Below are 23,039 nucleotides of genomic sequence, written 5' to 3'. Positions count from 1 at the left end.
TGAGATGCAGCCTAGCTGGCAGAATCTTCTCTCAAGAGATTTGTGGGTCTAAGTTCCATGCACCATACTCGAGAGCAATCATCCAGGCTTACACATTTAGTGCAGTACTGAAGGTGCGCTACACAGTCAGAGGTGCTGTCTTCTAGAGGAGACATTCAGCCAAGACTCTGTCAGACAAACATAAAATATCCCATAAGATTAGATATAGCAACGGGGCGGGTGGGGGGGTTCCATGTATTCTGATGTACAATTATTCCTCAACTAACTCCAACAAAACTGGTGATCTGATCAGCAAGTCATTGCTGTTTGCGAGGCTTTGCTGTGCACAAATTTACTGCCATGTTTTTTAAAGTTCAATAGTGGCTAGATTTTCAAAATACTCTTTTGGCTATAACGTGCATTGGAATGTGCTATGATCATGGAAGTCATTAGTGTAACTCTTTCCTTTTGTCCCTATACATCCAAATATCACAACACAGCATTCTAGTTCATCGTGATATATTAAAAGTCTTACCTTACAAAGAAGTACAAGGGCCCAGCCTATGAGGTAGGCTGCCAGGCTCATTTTTGCCTTCATGTAGCGGTCAGGTAAGCAAGACAGGTACATCCGGTACAGGTTAGGCTCAGCACTGGCTGACTCCACGGATTCAAGCCTGCCAACATTCTCTGTATTCAAAATATGATGCCCAGAGCCAGCCTCCATTTTATTCGGAGATATTTCTGTTCAGAGACACAGCAATCGCCAGTTATCTCTCCAGTTAGCCTTTAGGGCATTGGTGAATGTTTCTTTTGAAAAAAGCTCCAGCGCTCAAACTAAATTCGCATCTGCGGAACAACTTCCGAGAAGGAAATTCAGCAGCATTGCTGAACTCTCCGCAGGAACCAATTTGAATTGAAAACAAGAGTTCTGTATCTATTTTAAACAGTCTGATGTATCGTCTTCCATACACATTCTGCCTCTGGATAAATATAGTTTAGCAGGAATAGCAATCCCATTATTATTAGAGGGGGAGTCATTCTTTTCATACGAAGTTGTTGAAGTAATGTGTACAGTGGTTCAGCATAATAACAGGAGAGAGGGGCATCTCCCGAGCTGAGTAACGCTAATGTTGATTCCACGTTCCCTCTTGTTACTTTATATGTAGAAAGCATTCATTTAAATTGATTCTTTTTGCGAAAGTTTGCACAGATCGATTATCAAACCATCTGCCGCGGTATGGTGTTTTTTTTTAAGTTTTACAAAGAGCCGCTGAGAGAAATGAAACAAGTGACTGCAAAGTTTGGCGAACTATTCTGACAGACAGTGACTCCTGCTGGCTGCATTCCGCTCTTCAATTTTTTGCAACAGGGAAAATAACCTTTACTTTTCTGATTTTTTTTTCCCGTCACAGCCACTTCAGTTACCTCCAGATGACTATGAGCCAGGCAGCGAGTTAGTCCCTAACAATTGAGTGAGATATTCCCTTGCCTGTTTTCTCCTCTGTCGTTATCGTGGCTTGATGTCTCTTGCTTTCCGTGACTGAGCTGGCACTTCTTCTCACCAGAATCCAACTTGACTGAAAAGCTACAAGTTGCTTTAAATTCATCTCAGGAACTTTGGCACGCAACAGCAGAGCCTGTACTATTGACTTTTTTTTTAAAAAATCTTAGCTGAGCAACTTTTAAAAAATCCAGTTCTTGCACTAACGCCAATCTTATTCCACTTGTTCCGAATCATGCAACCGCCTCAAAGACAAATATTATCCAGTTTATTATTAGTTTACTGGCTCCGTTTCAAGCTCTATAGAAGACAGACAGACACAGAGAGAGAGTTCACACTCTTTACTGTATCATGTGAAACGGAACCTCCTTCACGAAGACAAAAAGAGCTCCTCCCTCCAGATTATTATATAAATCTATTACAATTAATGGCACTTCGTTTTCAACTTATTAGTGCAACCTTGTGTGTTAAAACTTCACCTTTGCCTTTCGGCATGTTGTTTAGTTTTAACTGAGGTCTTAACATCTGTAGCAGGTCGTGGGGAACAGCTGGTGTAACGGGGGATGGGCATGCACTCGAGCACCTTTCCCCCACCCCCGAGGTCTACACAGTGGCTTTTTTTTAACTGTGTGCGATACAAATTCCACAGTACAGCCATTCTTTCCTGCTCTTTAATAGTAACTGATGGGCTTTGTTCTCCTTAAGCACTTCACACTGCAATTGCCACAGCGATACAAAGCCCCAGATTTTGAAGGCACAAGCTGTTTTGGCTCACACTGAATTAGTCATGAATGTCACAAATCATTCCTTTGTTAAACCCCTAAATGGCGATGGCCCCATTATATTTCCTAAATCGACTCTTTGAACTGCTGGGTTTTCATGAAAGCGGTTGCATTTTGACAAATTATGAGCAAACATATCTCTTGGAATCCCGGTGACCTAAAACAACAATTTTGAAGAAAGCATGTGGAAGCTTGTGGAATCCCGCAGTGAAATTATGCAATTTGTCCAACCCAGCAAACTGGAAGCTAAGCCAATTGTAATAACTATTGAAATGATGACACACTTGGCATTCTGAAAAAATTCAACTTTGTTGACATCAAAACTGTCAGATCCAAAGCTAGATCCAGCACAATAAAGACATAGGCCAATGGCAGCTGCACAAGTGGAGACTTGTCTTTGCTCATGGACAGTCTACCTTATCAGAGTTCAGTTCCTATGCAAGTCTTGACTAAACTTAGCTTCAATAAACAAGGCTGTGTAAGAATGGACAGCCATCACACGACTGGGAAAGTGATGCATGAATCTATTTAAATGCAACAGGTGATTATTTCTCATTCACTTGCAATGCTGACTTATTTTCAAACTTGAATTCGAACTGCTTACGTTATATGTCTCAGCATATATTTGTGTTGTTTTTGTTGAAATGTATCTCCCGGTGCGCGGCTATGTGTCTGTCTGTGTGCCTTTTTGTCTGTAGAGAGATATGTGTGTGCATGCACCTGTATCTGTGCATCTGTGTGCATGTGTATTTGTCCTTGCACAGGGGTTTATGTAAGTTTCTTTGTGTGTGTGTGCCTCTAATTGTGCATAGGTATCCAAGTGTGTGCATGGAGCTGCTTGTGACTGTCTGGATATGCACGTGTAAATAGCTGTGAGTGTATGACCCTCTGCATACGTAGGAATCTGTGCATCTGCATGTGAATGGATGTCAGTATGCTGTTGTGGCTTGTCCCCCTGTGTACATAGGCATCTGTGCGCGTCTGTGTTAAAGCCTTTCTTTCTCTCTCACTGAATGAGTATAGGTATATGCATGTTTTAGCACAGAAAGCTGCAGGTTTGGTTTTAACAAAATAAAATTTGAAGACCATAAGACATAGGAGTGGAAGTAAGGCCAGTTGGCCCATTGAGTCCACTCCGCCATTTAAATCTTGGCTGGTGGGCATTTCAACTCCACTTCCCTGCACTCTCCCCATAGCCCTTGATTCCTTCTGATAACAAGAATTTGTCGATCTCTGCCTTGAAGGCATCCAATGTCCCGGCCTCCACTGCACTCCATGGCAATGAATTCCACAAGCCCACCACTCTCTGGCTGAAGAAATGTCTCCTCATTTCCGTTTTAAATTTACCCCCTCTAATTCTAAGGCTGTGCCCACGGGTCCTCGTCTCCCCACCTAACGGAAACAACTTCCCAGCGTCCACCCTTTCTAAGCCATACATTATCTTGTAAGTTTCTATTGGTCTCTCCTCAATCTTCCAAACTCTAATGAATACAATCCCAGGATCCTTAGCCATTCATCATACGTTAAGCCTACCATTCCAGGGATCATTCATGTGAATCACTGCTGGACACACTCCAGGGCCAGTATGTCCTTCCTGAGGTGTGGGGCCCAAAATTGGACACAGTATTCCAAATGGGGCCTAACTAGAGCTTAATAAAGTGTCAGAAGCACATCGCTGCTTTTATATTCCAACCCTCTTGAGATAAATGACAACATTACATTCGCTTTCTTAATCATGGACTCTACCAACAAGTTAACTTTTAGAGAATCCTGGACCAACACTCCCAGATCCCTTTGTATTTCTGCTTTACAAATTTTCTCACCATTTAGAAAATAGTCCATGCCTGTATTCTTTTCTCCAAAGTGCAAAACCTCGCATTTACTCACGTTGAATTTCATCAGCCATTTCCTGGACCACTCTCCTAAACTGTCTAAATCTTTCTGCAGCCTCCCCACCTCCTCAGTACTACCTGCCTGTCCACCTATCTTTGTATCATCGGCAAACTTCACCAGAATGCCCCCAGTCCCTTCATCCAGATCATTAATATATAAGGTGAACAGCTGTGGCCCCAACACCGAACCCTACGGTACGCCACTCGTCACCGGTTGCCATTCCGAAAAAGAGCCTTTTATCCCAACTCTCTGCCTTCTGTCAGACGGCCAATCCTCAATCAGAGCCAGTAGCTCACCTCGAATGCCATGGGCCCTCACCTTGCTCAACAGCCTCCCTTGAGGCACCTTATCAAAGGCCTTTTGGATGTCTAGATATATAACATCCACTGGGTTTCCCTGGACTAACATACTTGTTACCTCTTCAAAGAATTCTAACAGGTTTGTCAGGCACAACTTCCCCTTACTAAATCCATGCTGACTTGTTCTAATCTGACCCTGCACTTCCAGGAATTTAGAAATCTCATCCTTAACAATGGATTCTAGAATTTTACCAACAACCAAGGTTTGGCTAATCGGCCTATAATTTTCCATCTTTTGCCTTGATCCTTTCTTAAACAAGGGGGTTACAATAGCAATTTTCCAATCATCTGGAACTTTCCCAGACTCCAGTGACTTTTGAAAGATCACAACCAAAGCCTCCGCTATTTCCTCAGCCACCTCCCTCAGAACTCTCAGATGTAGCCCATCGGGGCCAGGAGATTTATCAATTTTTAGACCCTTTAGCTTTTCTAGCACTTTCTCTTTTGTAATGCTTACCACACTCAACTCTGGCCCCTGACTCTCCCTAATTGTTGGCATACTACTCATGTCTTCCACTGTGAAGACTGACGCAAAGTACTTATTAAGTTCTTCAGCTATTCCCTTATCTCCCATCACTAGCCTTCCAGCATCAATTTGGAGTGGCCCAATGTCTACTTTTGCCCCACGTTTGTTCCTTATGTATTGAAAGAAACTTTTACTATCATTTCTAATATTACTAGCTAGCCTACCTTCATATGTGATCCTCTCCTTCCTTATTGCTCTCTTTGTTATCATCTGTTTGTTTTTGTATCCTTCCCAATCTTCTGATTTCCCAGTGCTCTAGGCCACTTTATAGGCTGTCTCTTTTTCTTTGATACATTTCCTGACTTACTTTGTCAGCCATGGCTGTCTAATCCCACCCTGGATAATCTTTCTTTTCTTTGGGATGAACATCTGTACTGTGTCCTCAATTACACCCAGAAACTCCTGCCATTGTCGCTCTACTGTCTTCCCCGCTAGGCTCTGCTTCCAGTCGATTTTCGTCAATTCCTCTCTCATGTCCCTGTAATTACCTTTATTTAACTGTAACACCATTACATCCGATTTTGCCTTCTCTCTTTCAAACTGCAGACTGAACTCTACCATATTATGATCACTGCCTCCTAAGTGTTCCCTTACTTTAAGATCTTTTATAAAGTCTGGCTCATTACATAGCACTAAGCCCAGAATAGCCTGCTCCCTTGTGGGCTCCATCACAAGCTGTTCCAAAAAGCCATCCTGCAACATTCCATGAATTCCCTTTCTTTGGACCCACCGGCAACATTATTCACCCAGTCCACCTGCATGTTGAAGTCTGCCATGATCACCGTGACCTTGCCTTTCTGACATACCCTATCTATTTCCTGGTGCATCTTGCGCCCCTGGTCCTGATCACTGTTAGGAGGTCTGTACATAACCCCCATTATGGCTTTTTTTTGCCTTTGTGCTTCCTCAACTCCACCCACACAGACTCCACATCCTCTGACCCTATGTCATTCAGTGCCGTAGATTTAACTTCATTCTTAACTAACAAGGCAACCCCACCCCCTCTGCCCACCTCCCTGTCTTTTCGATAAGTTGTGAATCCTCGGATGTTTAACTGCCAGTCCTGAACTCCCTGCAACCATGTCTCTGTGATGCCTACCACAGCATAATCATTCAAGGGGATTTGTGCTGTTAATTCATCTGCTTTGTTGCGACTACTACGAGCATTTAGATAATGTGCCTTAATGCTAACTTTCTTATCATTATTAGAGATATTGGAAATCCTAAGATGTCTTAAGCTACCCTTCCTTTTTCCTGTATTCTTAGTCTACCTCGAGCTTAAACCCACCTGTATACATGCTATCCTGTTGCTTATCTTTCCATTTAACTCCATACTCCCTGTCACTTGCGCTTTCCCTTCCCCCCAACTCAGACGTTTAAAGTCGCCCTGACCACCCTATTTATCCTTTTCGCTAGAACACTGGTTCCAGATCAGTTCAGGTGGAGACCGTCCATTTTGTGACAGAAAATACATTTTTGAAAAACAGAAATCAAAATATCTGAATGTAACACTGTTTGAAAGATTTCAAAGCATTATCACAACCAAAGTTCCATCTATTTCTCAAACCCACTTCAGTTAATCAAAATCCAAATAAATTTTCCTTCCCTGTGAATTCTATAGTTTTGACTTAAATGCTTCTTCTTAGTTCCAGCCCTGTGAACTGTGAGACCTTTTCCCTGACTACTGTCACAACTGCTAGACTTCCTTGGTCTTTCAATAATCTGCAGAATTTTAACCAAACACTCTGGTGTGGAAATTTCACAAACTGCACCCTTTCATTGAGACGATTTCTTTCCTTTACAGGTCTGAATGATCCCATCATAAGGAGAGACTATTTGCATCTGACTTTAGTCAAATCTTAGTCAAAAGCTTTTGAATCCAATTTTTGAAAAAATCTTATTCATGATTGATTCTGCCAAATCTAGTGGTTGAAATGCTTACTCTTTGCTGTCTTTAACCACCACAGTATGAATAAGCTTCCATTAAAACTCCAGGAGAATTATAGTTACCTACTCTCTCACAACTGGTTTAAAATTGTGGTTCTGGAAAGCCTGTCCCAGTTCATTTTTAAACCCCTTCGCAAAAACAAGCCAACACCCATATGTCACTGATGTAGTAGGAACTGCAGTTGCTGGACAATCTAAGATAACAAGATTTTCTGAAGAAGGGTCTAGGCCCGAAACGTCAGCCTTCCTGTTCCTCTGCTGCTGCTTGGCCTGCTGTGTTCATCCATCTCTATACCTTGTTAACCCCCATGTCACTACTATGAAATGCAAACTCTTTTTAAAAAATTGCAAATATATGTATATATAAATGTAAATTTTCTCATTGCACCGTCCCATGAAAAGAATGAAAATGTATGTTTAAAAAGCATCATTTGCCATCAAAATTCATTTTAACACTATTTTTAATGTAACGTATAAATAATGTATTGATAACAAGCATACAATATCTTTCACAGCAGCCATATTTTATATAAATCCATCTTCTTGACAGTATTCAGTTTCCTTTACAATGTACACTTGATAAAGTGTTTGTTATAATATTCTTTTCCAGGGAAGTGAATGATTTTTAATTACTACGGCTTTATTAATTGCTTTAATTTCAGGGTGATTAAACTCCACTGAAACAGCCATAGGTTCTTGATCTGAAATTTTACCCAAAAAAGAAACAATTGTGGTTTGTTTAAATAACAGTTTCTTCCAAATTGTTGATGTATATTTCAAAATGATGTAGAACCAACACAAGACCTTATGTTTCCTTCTCCATTGCAGATTATTTCTGTTGACATGCAAACACTTTCTTCAAAAAATGATACCCTTTTGATCCCCATCTCATCATCTTGTAGTAAAGCTGCTCCTACATGGATGTCTACCAAAAGCTAGTTTGAATGTCTTCTCAGAATTCAGTGCTGCTAAAACCAAAGGTCTCAGTACAGCTCTCAAGATGTCAAAGGCACACTTTCATTCTTGCTTCCTAACAAATTTTCTGCCTTTCCTCAACAAATTTGTTCAAGGAGTCATGAGAGTGCAGAAGTTAATAATAAATTTCTGATTAAAGTACACTCATGCCAACATATTGCAAAATTTCAAGTTTTGTCCTTGACACAGAAAAATCCAAATAACCCTTTCTTTCAATTCTTTAGGTGCTACTTGGCCTTGTCCCACAGTATGGCCCAAATAAGTCACTTCTGCTTTGACAAATGCATGCTGAACCTAATTTTTAACCAGAATGTCGACAAAGAGGCAATCTAATAATTTGCTCGAATGTTGCAAATGTTCTTAACAGATTTGGCTGAAAACAACCATGTTGTTAACATAACCCATATGGTTGCATAGTTCTTCAACTACCTTATTGATCAATTGTTGGAATGTTGCTGATGCATTTTTCATTCCAAATAGTATGACTTTGCAATGGAATTTATCTAGTATTAAAAAAGCTAATATTTCTTAGGCTATATCATCAAAGGAACTTGCCAATACCCATTTAGCAAGTTGATTTTAATGGCATTTCATGTATTTGAAATTCAATATCAAATATCAATATAGTCCTCAATGTTGGGATAAGATGTGAGGCCATGTTTCTCATTGCATTGACTTTGTGATATTCAAAAGGGAATCTTTTTGACCCATCAGGCTTTGGCACCATCACAATGGGTAAGCTTCAGCTACTATGATAAAGTTCAATAATGTAATTGATTATCATAAACTAAATCAGTTCTTTGACATGAGCTAATTCCTAAGAGTCTACAAAGCTGTTGTTTCATTAATAATACATCTACTAAACTAACATCATGAGCAGCCAGGGCTGGTTATCCTGACCTATTCATTATCATGATTCTGTAATAGCCTTTAAGAGTCTCTTTGATACTTTTCTGGAACATAAAGCATTATGATATCTAACCTTTTAAGCACCTCTGTAATATCCAGCCTCATAGCTGTGCATTGGCATCTGAATTTTAAATTTGATTCATTCTCCAATTATTCTGAGCTTTTGATTTCAGTGCTGTAAGTACACTTTTCTTTTGACTATCATCCTGTCATAACATCTTTCATTTATTAGCGTAACATACTTGCTGACTTACTTTCGTCACATATTGATTTTGTTTTGATTTGATAATGTCCAAGGGACTTTACTTTAATTGGCTCCCCAGAGACTAATAACAACACTAACACTCTGTCTCCACCAAAATAATTCTAAATGTCAGCCTTTTGACTGGCTTTAGTTTTCAATGTTGTTAAGCACTCTTCAAATGTTTCTGTATCAACTTGCATGTTTTGGTTAGTGTCTCTCTGAATCACAAAACATTGACAGGCAATGTAGCTACCAAGCTTTGGTTTTTCAACGTTTCTTTAATTTAAGTGGTCACCTCGCCTCATGTCCTTAGCAGTTCAAAAACCACAGAATCCTGTGGAATCATTAGGTGCATCCCTAATCGTAAACAGTAATAAGGGAGTGCCTTTATCCCAATCATTAGGATATTCCTGAAAATAAGTCCTAATCGTAGTCTTCAAAGTTTTTGTGCCATGTTTTCAATATATCTTACAAATTTATGTGATAAGCAGAATACGTGAATTCGTATATTGCTAAATTAGATGTAATTTCTTTGAATGCATTTCTTTGTGTAATCCATTTCTTGTTAAAAATTGTCAGAATTGTTCTTGCTATTTACAAAATTCTTCCCGAGGCTTTGCTTCAGGAAATCTTATTGAACCATTCATAATCATTAAAAGGACTCATTGTAGGTAGGGGTTCTTCATAATCAGGTAAAACTCTACTTAAATTGTTCAAAAGCTAATATTAGAATTAAAGGTAACAAGGTGTAGAGCTGGATGAACACAGCAGGCCAAGCAACATCTTAGGAGCAGGAAAGCTGACGTTTCTGGCCTAGACCCTTCATCAGAAATGGGTCTAGGCCCGAAACGTCAGCTTTCCTGCTCCTAAGATGCTGCTTGGCCTGCTGTGTTCATCCAGCTCTACACCTTGTTATCTCGGATTCTCCAGCATCTGCAGTTCCCATTATGTCTGATTAGAATTAAAGGTGCGGGTTTGATGGATGGTTGAATTCTCCCATTACCTGACATTTATGGCATGTCTTGCAAAATGTGACCAACTCATTATATAACCCTAGTTAATTACAATGTTTTAATATTTTCACCTGTGTTTTCTTAATACTCAATTGACCTACCATTTAGAGTTTTATGAGCCACTCTAACTTTTTACTGCAATATACAGATGGAACTACCACCTGATGGACCACTGCCTATTCCTCATTGACTGGTATTTGAGGTGTTCTCCATTTCCTTGTTAGTTATTTGTCCCTTAAGTAACAATAACACTTAGATATTAGTTCAGCCTCAACTTACTAACTTAGAATGTGGCGTGAATGTCAGAAATTCATATTGCTTTTATTTATATTTGTCCTTGACTTATTTTCACATCATTAGAGAGGGACATGGAAATGAAAACCAAATTCAGCACAATTCCTGTGTTAAAACTGTATTCCTGCTCTTCTAAAAGAAATTTGGAAATAAATTCTGCTCTTGTTCCTCTAGAAACTTCTACAAATCATTCTGCAATGGGAAACAGGCAAGAGGCTAATGAACCTCCACCAGTAATACTGCTTACTGTCAATAATATTGATGATTGTCCCTGTCGGGGCAAGTCCTCCTTGGTCCAACTTTACAGCTCCTCTGAACTCAAAGGAGACTGAATTCAGTGAGTTAGAAATCCAAACTACTCACAGTCACTATACACTATTCTATCTTGACACAAAAAAAGCCAATATTTTCAAAATGAGTGGAAATATCATTTGAAAAGATTTATTTAGAGATGAGAAATGTTGACCCAGCCAACAATGCTGACATCTCTTGAACAAGTAAAAAGAACTTTGTTTATCCTCGACTAACATAAAGTATGTAATAACAGATTATTATAAACTTTCTTCTTAACTTTGTGAAAAACATCTTGCTTTTGAGTCAGAATTCTGCCGGTTCAGGTTCCAACCACCATAATGGGCTTGGTGATTCAGTGCCTCTCAGTGCCAGGATCCTGTGTTCAATTCCAGCCTTGGGTGCTCTGGTTTCCTCCCACAGTCCAAAGATCTACAGGTTAGGTGGATTGGCCATGCTAAATTGCCCTAGAATTGCCCCATAGTCTCCAGGGATATGTAGGCTAGGTGGACTAACCATGGTAAATGTGACGTTACGGGTAGCGTGGTGGTCTGGAGGGCCAGTGCAGACTTGATAGGCCAAATGGCCTCTTTCTGCACTGTAGGGGTTCTATGATTCTTCTATGTTTCAGCCCCAGGACTTGAGTATGTTACATATTACTGAACCTTCTGTACTGTAGTGAGGGTACATAGCACTGATGGTATTTCCAACAAGATGTAAAACCAAGTTTCCATTCACCTCTTAGTGGATGCATTAGGTAATATGGAATGATTTAGAGTCAGAGTCCTTCAGCCTGGAAACAGACCCTTAAGTCTAACTTGTCCATGCTGACCAAGTATCCTGAACTGAACTCATCCCATTTGCCTGCATTTAGTTCATATCCCTCTAAACTCTTCCTATTCATGTACCTGTCTAAATGCCTCTTAAATGTTGTAATTATACCGGCCTCTACCACTTTCTTGGGCAGCTAATTCCATACACAGACCACCCTCTGTTTGAAAAATTGGCTCCTCAGATTCCTTTTAAACCTTTCCACTCTCTCCTTAAATGTATGCCCTCTAGATTTATACTCCCCTACCCTTGGAAAAAGTCCTTGGCTATTACCTTTTCTATTCCCCTCATGAGTTTCATCAACCCCTATTAGGTCACCCTCAGCCTTCAATGCTCCATGGGAAAAAATCCCCCAGTCTATCCAACCTTTCCTTATAACTCACACCGCTCCCCCCGCCCCCCCAGTTCCAGTAACATTCATGTAAATTTTTTCTGCATCGTTTCTAGTTTAACAGCATCCTTCCTATCGTAGGGGCCCAGAATTGTACAAGGAATTCTAAAGATGGCTTCACCAATGTCCTTGAATTCACAGTCTCAGCAAATGTTCATCTAGTAAGCAATGCCACCGAAAGGATTAACTGGTCATTCATTTCATGTAACGTTCTGGCGCAGCAGAAGTTGATTCCCATACATAAGTATGTGGGCGGCACAGTGGCTCAGTGGTCAGCACTGCTGCCTCACAACACCAAGGACCAGGATTCAATTCCACCCTTGGGTGACTGTCTGTGTGGAGCTTGTACATTCTCCCTGTGTCTGAGTGGGTTTCCTCCCATGGCCCAAAGATGTGCAGGTTAGGTGGATTGGCCATGCTAAATTGCCCGTAGTGTTCAGGGGTGTGTAGATTAGGTAGGTTATGGAGGATGGGTCTGCGTCTGGGTGGGATGCTCTGAGGATCGGTGTGGGCCTGTTTCCACAATGTAGGGATTCTATGGAATTCTATGAAAGCATAACAATAACCATTCTTCAAAAATAGAGTCAATCATCTGGGAATGCTCTGGGACAAAGGACATTCATTATGTGTTATACATGGAGATAATATGCATATATCATTGCTATGTCAAAGCCAAGTTGTAGCCGTGGGCAGATCTTTGCGTGGCTCATCATTCCGGTTTCCATAGCAGTCTGATACAAAAACAAGACATCAGTTACATTTACTGTTTATTCTACAGTATTCTAAAACAAGTTATACAAACACATTCTCCAGTTACATAAATAAATCAACTTTCATTACTTAAAAATGTATATTAAAATTATTCCAAATAACTACATTTCAGTAAAACTTGCGAAAAAGGATCTACCATTTTGACAAAGTTACAATAAAAATCTGAAATATTTAGTTACTAAGACATCCAATTACTGTACAGAAACTACTCATTAAATTTACAGACGTAAAGCTTGATCACTCTACAATCGCTAGAATTGTGATATATGGTACAGTAATGGGAATGACCAATTCAGATTTACAGTGATGTAGGTAACAGCATCTGGTAGATCAAACAATACTAAATCTGAGGGGGAGAGTTTGTAAAGTTGCATCAAACTGAAATAATTTCCCAAAATTAAGACTCTATGGTTATTAAAAGCTTATGTGTGAAAAATATACCTGCTTTATAATAAAGCAAATTAGAATAAACTGAACATGATTTTCCAAATAATCAGAATTAACCTCTGCAATACTACACAGCACAACAATTGTAGTTTCTTTTGGAAGGATGAACTGGATGAGCCAAATGAATTTGTTGCTATAGTGCTTGCCATGAAATAGAGCATGGGTTTATATTTTTGCCAGTACTAATGTTCAGATGTGAAATAGTGACATCTCTATCCCTCAGAGTAATACGCTTTAAAATGTGTAGAATATTAGTCACAAGTCAGCAGCAGTTCTCTGTTCTTTTCTGTGAACTAATTTTTCCATTTTTTGTTACATGCTTGCTCATCAATATAGGGAATGTTTGCTTCCTTTCTCATCTCTTGATCTCCACATTGCAGGTAATAAACCAAGTCAGTATAGAATAGAGCTACCACTATTACTAAATATAGTTCTTAGTGCACCTCAGAGGAGCGTCCTACGCTGCACATGTGTCATTTACCTTACCTAAGAGCACTCCTGCTACCAACGAGGTGCTCTACCCAATTAGTGATCATTTATCTGTTGAATGTACTTTAAATAAAACACATAACCAGTATGATATTATTCATCTGTGGATTGAAAAGTCAGCTGCAAAAATCACAGTTTTGAAGTTAAATATTAAAAGAAAATCAAAATTAACAGAATCAACAATCAATAAAAACCAAAGTTAACAGTATTCTGTGGTGAAGCTGTTGCTGTCAAGCAGTATTTCAACTGCTGTCGCAGTGTTATACAAATACTCTCCACACCCCGGATTTAAAGATTGCCCTTAAGTTACAGTCTTACAGGCCAGAGCAATGTGCCCAAATTGGGAATGGCAATATCAGACGCTGTTACTGTTTGAAATTATTAACCTTCAATGGTTGCATGCAAAAACTTTTTGGGGTTTTGATATCAGACTAGGTGCTTTGAAGATAAGTCACACTTTTAATATACAAGAGGGCCCTATCTTCTTGCCACCTGGAATATCCAACAACAGCATTTCATTCTCACCCTGGTGAAAATCAAGACCCTGTAATGAAATAAGTTTGAATTGGCTCTGTCTATCCTGCCCCTGCTCTGAACTGGTTGTTGCATGATTCCCCCTCTGCTGATGGTCATTTCCCAAGCTGTGCATTTCACAATAATAATAAAATACATAAAATTATTTCTGGCTTTGGTCTCAATTTTAGACAATGAATATATATCAAATGCTGTGCAGAACATCAATATACTGTACACAACCACTTACAGAGGACGTATCTATCTTGGAATAAGAACACCTTGCAAGTCAATTTCCAAGAGAAGGTCTGGATCCCATTTTCAGCAATTGGGAATTGGAACAAAAAAGCATTACAAAGTTCATAACATGACTATCATGTTGATCTGGTGCTATTCTGATTTACAAAATATTGCAGTTCATTTGAAATGAGTGTGCAAATAAATAAAATGACATTAAACTTGCAAGCAATTAAATTAACTGAATAATCAAAAACAATGCTATTTAAATCTATTCTCAATTGGAACTGCAATGAAGTCCTTTGTGTACACTCATTCAAATTATTAGAGAGATTGGGGGGGTGTTGTTCTACAGCCCTGATAGTTTAGTCTCAATAAATTTCATGGTTACGATAACTTGTAATGTTATCCATGAAAGGTGTTGTACATGTGAAAGTCTGTACACTGGGACTTTCTTTTTACCATCCACTATCTAATGTCAAAACTTCAGCCTGATGTTACAGGCAATAATTAGTCACCACTGTGTCATTATTGTGTGACAATGCATCTTTCACTATTCTTCTGTAATTTTTAAAAATTTAAATCTTCGAACACAGCATTCAAAACCAACATAAAAATTATCTGTGGTGACTATTATGATGCCGTGCTGCAGATAGTCCAGTACTATTGGATGATACTCTGCTATGACATTGCAGCAGTTAATTCTTTAATTAATCCCCTGTTTCAGTCATTCAAAGGCAGCAAAGGAGAAACTTACTGCTGCTGGCTGGCTGAATCAGTTTGAGATGACGTACTGCTTTTCACTGCAAAAGATTGGACAAAAAGTGATTAAGCTGTGTCTAAGTAGCAAGCATCCTAAGGCCAGTGTTGTGATATGCTGTCAAAAATCATCCCATGTAGTCTGCCCATCCAACACTTCTCATTTCAACACAGGCAATCATCCATGTGATTTGATAAAAGCTGTTAAGTGTTATGTTTTATTCCTCCACTTAGCTCCACATTGCAGTGCTATACCATGTTTGTTATTTAGAGTGGGATGTTTACTTTGCGCATATAAATGTCTTTATTTGTGGGCTTTTCTAAAAATCAAAATGAGATGATTCTGCAGTGTTTCAATTATATTTTTCAAGGAAACCACATGGATATTTTCCAGAAGGTTAATCATATTGTTTGGAGGGTTTAATTTCCAGCAGATGTAGCTGTGGAATAGATCTGACTGCGGAAAAGAACTCACTTTAATTTGCAAACATATTTTTCTCTGTTGCACCCTCTAATTGTGCTAATTGTCTGTGTGCTCAGGTCAGAATATAAACTCCATCTAAAACTTCACGTGACAGAAAAAGATAATCTCCAGTCTAGAGTGAGTGAAACGAGCGAAGACAGTGAGAAAAGAGTGACTGAAAAGCAATGAGAATAAAACATCCCTGATTTTAACCACACGATCATTGATGGTCTTCAGATGCCTAGGCCCCAAGCTCTGGAATTTCCTCTCTGTATCTCATTGCCTCTCCACCCCTGTTAAGGCACTCTTTAAAGCTTAGCTCTTTGAATGGTATTTTGGTCTTCTGTCCTCAAAACATTCTGTTGTTCAATATCAAACTTTGCCTTATAATGCTGCTTAGGATGATTTAAGTTCAAGGCACTATATAAATCTAAATTGCTGTTGTTGTTCAAGATGAGAAGAGACAGGAAAAAGAACATGAGAAGAGAAACAGTCATGGGAGGGAAGAGGCAGGGAAGACAAGTGGGAGAAAGGGCAATTAAGCAAGTGAGAAAATAGTAAAATAATAAAGCAGAAATGGAATAGTAAAATGAAAGTGTGAGTATTTCGAATATCTTAAGCAAATGTCTCTATGTATTTCAAAATTCCAATTGTTTTTTCTTAATGTGAAGTTTAATTTCAATGCCACGAGTGAGGCAGGACGATTTTATACCTATCAGCTGGAGACAGTCACTTTTTAGGTTTGGATGGCTTGTCAAAGAGCTAACTCAGTGGCATTTGCTGAAAACCAGCACATGTTTTATTGCTGCATTTGCTGTCTTACCCTTCATGGTCCAGGATGGCTCCCTTCAACTCCACCTCGTTACCAAACGATTATTTTGAAATTTTACTCTTTTCTGGGGTCGATGATCTTAAACTAAACGTAATAGTTTATGGCAACAGCGTGTTAACTCATGAAATTTTGATAAGGACCCTGTGCACCAAGCAGCAAGTAAGGTGCTGATGAACTCCTAAGGTGGACTTCTGGAAGAGTTGCTCAAAGGGTATGTATGTCAAAATGCATGGAGCTGATTCTGTTGCAAGTTCTCTTGTTAGGTGTTGGTCTATGTCAGGAGCACGCCTTTCAGGTTTAATCCTTTGGGCAGTATCTTCACGAAGTCTGTTGTGAAGAGGATGTAACAGTACAGTTTCGTTTTTTTTGTATTACAACTAAACCTACAAAGTATTTTATGCAGCAGTTAGTTACTCTCAACAAATATTTATAAATATGCCCCACATTAAGGATTGAAAGTTGTTTGCTTTTTACTTTCATAACGTTAATATCTTCCCTTCCACAAGCAAGACTTCTCTGAAAGGTCCTATTTGATTTGAAACAGTGATGTGTACAGTTTCTAAATTGCATTTCAATATTTCTACCTCTTCCCAACAGTAGAACAAATACTTACATTTACATGTTGGCTTTCAAATCCTCAAGATGTCGTAAAGATTTAATCCAATGAAGTACACGAAAGTGTGGTCGCTGTTATTATGTGGTGAAGACACAGCTACTTTGCACACAGTAGTGTCTCACAAACAACTGTATACAATAATAACTAGATAGTCTGTTTTTATGGGTCAGGGACAAATATTGACAAGGGGCACTCAGAAGAGCTTCCCTAATATAATACCCTGTTATAACTGGGGGAAAGCTTGACCTTAAGAGGTGTCATCTTTCAGATGAGATGCCCTATCTGCTCATTTAGTGAATGTAATAACTTCAGTGCCATTCTCTTGAAAACAAGTTTGCCTGATGTTCACAGAGCCTTGCCCAGGCATGCTGCCAATATGTTCACCCATGAAAGAGGAAGATTATGACACATACAGTTTGCTGGACAAAAATAACCAAAACAACTGCGGATGCTGGAAATCTGAAACAAAAACAGAAATTGTGGGAAAAGCTCAGCAGGTCTGGCAGCAACTGTGGAAAGAAGTCATAAATAACATTTCAGGTCCAATGCCCTTTCTTCAGAATTGCTTGAGATTTTCCAGCAATTTCTGTTCATAAATTTGCTGGATTTGGACAGGCTCATGCTGGTTCTGACCAATTGTGCAATTCTAAGGACATCTTAATCCAGGCATGCTTTTATCAAAATGGACCTTTTAATGGGCCCATTTACATAAAGGTGGCAGCAGTTAATCCTGCAACATCGAGTCATACAGCATAGAAGCAGACACTTCAGTCCAACTCATTAGTGCCCACCGGACATACCAAGCTGCCAGCATTTGGCCATATCCTTCCTATTCATATATGCATCCAGATGCTTTTAAATGTTACATTTGTACGCACCTCCTCCACCTCCTCCAGCAGCTCATTCCATACATGCACCACCCTCTGCTTGGAAACATTGCCCCTCAGGTCCCTGTAAAATCTTTACTCATTCACCTTAAACCTATGCCTTTTAGTTTTCGACTCTCCCATCCTGGGAAAAATACCTTGACTAATTACCCTATCTATGCCCTTCTTGATTTTATAAACCTGTATAGCATCACCCCTCAGCCTCCAACACTCCAGGAAAAAGAAACCCCAGCCCATTCAGCCTCCCAACCCTCAAATCAAAACCTTCCAATAGCTCAACCACTCCAATCCCAGCGACATCCTTGTAAAGCTTTTCTGAACTCTTTCACTTTTAACAACATCTTCCCTACAGCAGGGAGACCAGAACTGACTGCAGTATTCTAAGAGTGACCTAACCACTGTCCTGTACAACCACAACATGAACTCTCAACTCCTACACTCAACGCACTGACCAATGAAGGCAAGCATACCAAGTGCCATCTTCACAACCCTGTCTACCTGTGACTCCACTTTCAATGAATTATGAACCTGTACCCCTAAGTCTCTTTGTTCAGCAACACCCTCCAGGGCCCTAACATTAACTGTACAAGTCCTGCCCTGACTTCCCTCACCAAAATGCAACACCTCACATTTATCTAAATTAAACTCCATCTGTCACTCCTCCCCATTAGCCTGATCAAGGTCATCTGATCAACATCTTTTGAGGCAAGTGGCAGAATCAGAAGGCATGCAAAAGACCAGTAGTTCCCAAACTTTTTCTGACCGTGACCCTATTTTAATTTTTAAAATTTGGGTTGAGAGTGGGTAGGAATGCAGGGGGGAGTTGTTGAGTGGGTGGAGAGATGTTAGGTAAGTTGTCAGGCTACACATGGTAGGTTGGGAGGGGGAGCAAATGGTTTTCTTCATTATGGTCATGAGGACTTTTTGGAGCCCCCCTGCCTCGCTATCTAGTCAAGTCTCAGAACTGATCGTAGGACTGTTTGCCACAGCACGTGTTCAAAGTACGCCCTCCATTTTGATCACATTTAATGAAGTCCCCAGCCAGCGGATTGGAGCGCTGAACTCCATGGCCAATCAGGGCAGTGAAAATCGTTTGGGGGGGAAAATCATTCACATCCTGGCCACAGTGTCCACTCAATAGTCACCATTGCTAACTGGGAGCAGCAGGCCTAAGATAGAGAAGTCATCATGTGAGCAATGCAGAGACTTAAAATGACACACCAAGGAAAGCTCAGCTTGCACACTGAGTGGAGATCCTCTGCAAAGCAAACACCCACTTGTGTATTTGGTCTCCACACTGCAGAGCAGATCACATTGTGAACAGTGGAGAGGCACATGTAAATCACTGCTTTACCTGGAAAGAGTACTTGAGCCCTTTTGGGGGTGGTGGGGGCAGTGGGTGGGCATGCAGAGGAGAGAGAGAGGAAGTAAAAGGATAAATATTATACCTACTTTCATCTCATGAAACGCAGCTAGGTGTTAGGGGAATCAGAGGCGTGGACCACAGTGTTGTGGAAGGAATGGCCCCTTTAAAATGCCAACAAGGGATTGGAGATGGTGGAAGATGTGTTTAATAGTGGCATCATGCTGGAAGTGGCAAAAAGACACAAAATGATTTTTTGAGTACAGACGGTGAAATGGAAGTTAACAGCCAATGGGATATTATCTTGATTGTGACGGGAAGGGGGAAGCTTGAGAGCAGAAGTACAGGAGATAGGTCAGAGTTAGTCAAGGCCCATGTTAGCCATGATAATGGAAGAATTCTCAGTTGTGGAAAATTAGGGACACGTCAGAGATTTTTGTATAAAAGCAAAAACAGAAATTGCTAGAAAAACTCAACGCATCTTGCAGCATCCATGGAGGGAGAAACAGTTAATATTTTGAGATAATCCTTTTTTGGAACTTCAAAACCAGCTCTGAATAAGAGCCATCAGCTCCAAATAGTAATTCTGTCTCTCTTGCCATAGATGCTGCCTGACCTGCTGTGTTTTCCAATAGTTTGTCCTGTTATTTCAGACAACCAGCACCCGCAATATTTTCCTTTTATGTTAGTGATGATATAGAATTTTGCATTGTCAGAAAGATGACAAGGAAATGGAGGAACTGAAGAGAAAGGAGTAGGATCCTTACTGGGTGCAGCATTTGAAACAGTGTCATAAAATTAACTGTGGAAGAAACTGAATATTGATAGCCTTATACCCAGGAATGGACTCAGATAAATAAGGAAAGTTAGGGATGTATTTCTGATAGACCATGTGATGGTGAGAAGGGAAGGGAAGAAATTGAATGGATGAATGATTTACTGTCATGTGCATTTAATAGTAAGAATATAATTAAAGACAGTGAAAACCTTTCATTGGTCGTCATGATTTGGTGCCACTTTGAATAATTTAAGAATAAGGAAAGGAAACAAAAGAAAGATACAGCTTAAATAGAGCCCATCAGTCCTAAGTCAGCTTATCACCATCAATGATGCCTGCAATGCCATCCTCTGCCACCACTTTGCCACTGTTTACCCCAGATCCCACCAACATTGAAGGTGCTGATCCTCAGGCGCCATCTATCATTGCCGAACCTACCTTGCCAATGTAGGAGCCACCAATTCCAAATCCAGTGCATGTGCTCACCCAGAAAAATAAGCAAGGGCCCATACTCCACTGCGTTGGGTCCACCCAAGTTCCGCACACTGGGTCTGCCCAAGGTCCAACAAGAGGTAAGTAAAGGTGTAGACAAAGGGAAAAAAACCAAGAAAGGAGGGGGAAAAGAAAATAAAAAAGAAGAAAAGCAGTCAGAGCAGATGAGCTTCAGATCAAGAGCCCTGCTCCAGCACCTTATTGATAAGGTTAAATAAAGTTGAATAAGTTTTCCAATTTAAGGACAGAGGAGGAAACAGTATTGATACAGTTAACAACAGATATCCCTGATGTCTCAGAATCTTTATCCCTCAGTTATATCACTGAATACGATCATCTGGTCATCACCGACTCTCAGATATGTTGCACTGTGGAAGGAGGACATTTGATCTATTGTATCCACACTGTTGTAGAGCTAGATGAACACAGCAGGCCAGGTAGCATCGGAGGAGCAGGAAAGCTAAGGTTTCGGATCTGGACCCTTTAGAAATGGAGGAGGGGAAGGGGAAGGGCACAAGGAAATGAGGCTTTTCATGGATGTTGCAGGATTTGATTATGACTAAAAAAATTCAGGAGTGAAATCAGGAATGTTTTATTTTCCACTCAAACATGAACTCTCATCCCAAAAGACCCTGGATGTTATGCCAATGAAATGTTCAAGTTAGATGATTTTGAGAGTTAAAATTATCAGGAGAAACACTGGGAGTAGAGGTATAGATCACCCATGATGTAATTGTGTGTTAAGACAAGCTCAAATGGCTGGACTGAGTCATGATTGCAGAATATCACGATGACAAGCACACTGTGCATGATTGAACTGTCATCTCTATCTCCACAAAATACTGATGTTCTAATTTTAAAAGCCAATATTGTTCTGTCATCTCCATTTCCAGAAAATACTGACAATCCAACTGTAATGCTAGTAAAAACAAACCAAGATTTCAATAGTGCACAGAAATACATGAATGGATTCCTTTCCTCCGAGTTTCAGGGGTGCAAAAGGTAATTTGCCAACATTATGGACGGCCTCCAACCTTGTTTACAGATGAATGAAGGTTTGGATGTACTTTTACTTCAGGGTACAGAGCTAATAGGAACTGCAGATGCTGGAGAATTTTAGGACTTGGTTGAGCATTTATGGCAACCAGCAAATCACTTACAGAACAAATTAAATGAGTGACAGACATGTGGAATGTTTTATATTAAATTCTGTGCCTTCAGGTATAGCAACCACTGTGCAAATACAGCCAATAAATGGAATCAAATGAGTATTCAATTGTTATATCCCATTTACTGGGGAACTGGTTCTCCGATTTGCATTGTGAATGCACAGCATAATTAACTCCCATTAGAAGATTCCCAGAATATTTGAACAACGCTATCTAAAATACAACCTCAATTGCTGACCAGTCATTTCGAGCATAACTGTGGCACAGAGTGAAAAAGGAGTCTCCCTCTCCCTCTCTGTATAAATTGCCAGGAGTTGAAGCGAGGTCCTTCCAGTCAACTTATGCATTTAATAATAGCTGTTGTTATTCTCAGCCACAGCCAGATGCTATGGTGATCATTCCAGATATGCGGCTTTCGTGCAGTAGCTTGCCTAGAACATATGGAGGACTCCCAACTATGTTCAGCTGAAAGGCCAAAGACTGGGACTGATTTTGAAATGGGACAAAAGTAGTTATTACTTTTTTTTCCACCGCAGCACAGTACAATCACTTGCTGTCTTTGTCTTTTGTAGGTCAGTGATGAGTGCTGGTCCTGTCACTTCCCATGTTGGTAGTGTGTGAAGCTTGGAGATTCATCTGCAACAGACAAGAAAGTGATGGTGTCAGTCATTTCACTAAGAGCATAAATCCTGCAGGAGCCATTGGAAAACCTTGCTATAGTGTCAAATACAACGAGTACCCAAGCTCAAGAAAGAGAATAGTACATAATGAAAGGCAACGGTAAATCACCACTCACTAAAACTGACAAGAGAAAACAGCTTAGAATGAAGCACTGGCAGAGAAGGTATTGACTTCAAACAAAGCGCACATGAAGGAGAGCAGAATTAATGCATAGCTGAAATTGTTTAAAAAACCATGACTTAATTGAAAGGATCCGTGTTTATTGCAGAAAAGTGATGCTTGGGAAATGTAAAAAGTGATATTTATTGTGAACAAGATTATTTTATACAGTTTTAAATGTAACATAAATCCAAAGGTTTTGTTTTTGTTAACTGAAATAAGTGATTATTGTATCTGATATTTGACTTTTACCTAAAGACATTGGTTACTGGATAATGATCAGTGCCACCTTTTGAGTGAGAATCAATGAATCTTAGGAAGACACCATTCATCCCATTGAATCCATGCAGGCTCTCTGCCAAAGCAATTTGTCAGTCCTATTGCCCTGACTTTTCCCTGTAGCCTTGCATTTTTTTTTCTTTTAAGATAATTGCTCAGTTCTCTTTTG

The 23,039-nt window shown here is 39.8% G+C and overlaps 2 protein-coding genes across 12 annotated transcripts in view; both read right to left on the bottom strand.

The window, feature by feature from the left end:
- Positions 1-1,779, bottom strand: part of LOC125457500 (rho guanine nucleotide exchange factor 4) — a 423,581-nt gene extending 421,802 nt beyond the window's left edge. For 3 of the 5 annotated variants that reach the window (XM_048541758.2, XM_048541762.2, XM_059651009.1), the window contains exon 1: positions 515-1,776. In XM_048541758.2, the coding sequence (XP_048397715.2) occupies positions 515-703 (189 nt within the window). In that variant the 5' untranslated portion in view covers positions 704-1,776. Of the gene's footprint in view, positions 1-514 lie in introns of all 5 variants that reach the window. The other 2 variants (XM_048541759.2, XM_048541760.2) reach the window with 2 other exon arrangements.
- Positions 1,780-12,748: 10,969 nt separating this feature from the next.
- amer3 (APC membrane recruitment protein 3) overlaps positions 12,749-23,039 on the bottom strand; it is a 123,455-nt gene continuing 113,164 nt past the window's right edge. For 6 of the 7 annotated variants that reach the window (XM_048542516.2, XM_048542512.2, XM_048542518.2 and 3 more), the window contains exon 3: positions 12,749-22,387. In XM_048542516.2, coding sequence (XP_048398473.2) covers positions 22,325-22,387 — 63 coding nt within the window. In that variant the 3' untranslated portion in view covers positions 12,749-22,324. The remainder of the gene's footprint in view (positions 22,388-23,039) is intronic. The other variant, XR_007248682.2, reaches the window with a different exon arrangement.

Source organism: Stegostoma tigrinum, chromosome 14 (genome assembly GCF_030684315.1).
Source record: "Stegostoma tigrinum isolate sSteTig4 chromosome 14, sSteTig4.hap1, whole genome shotgun sequence".
In the NCBI taxonomy this organism is placed as follows: Eukaryota; Metazoa; Chordata; class Chondrichthyes; order Orectolobiformes; family Stegostomatidae; genus Stegostoma; species Stegostoma tigrinum.
This window is presented reverse-complemented; position numbering and strand designations above follow the sequence as displayed.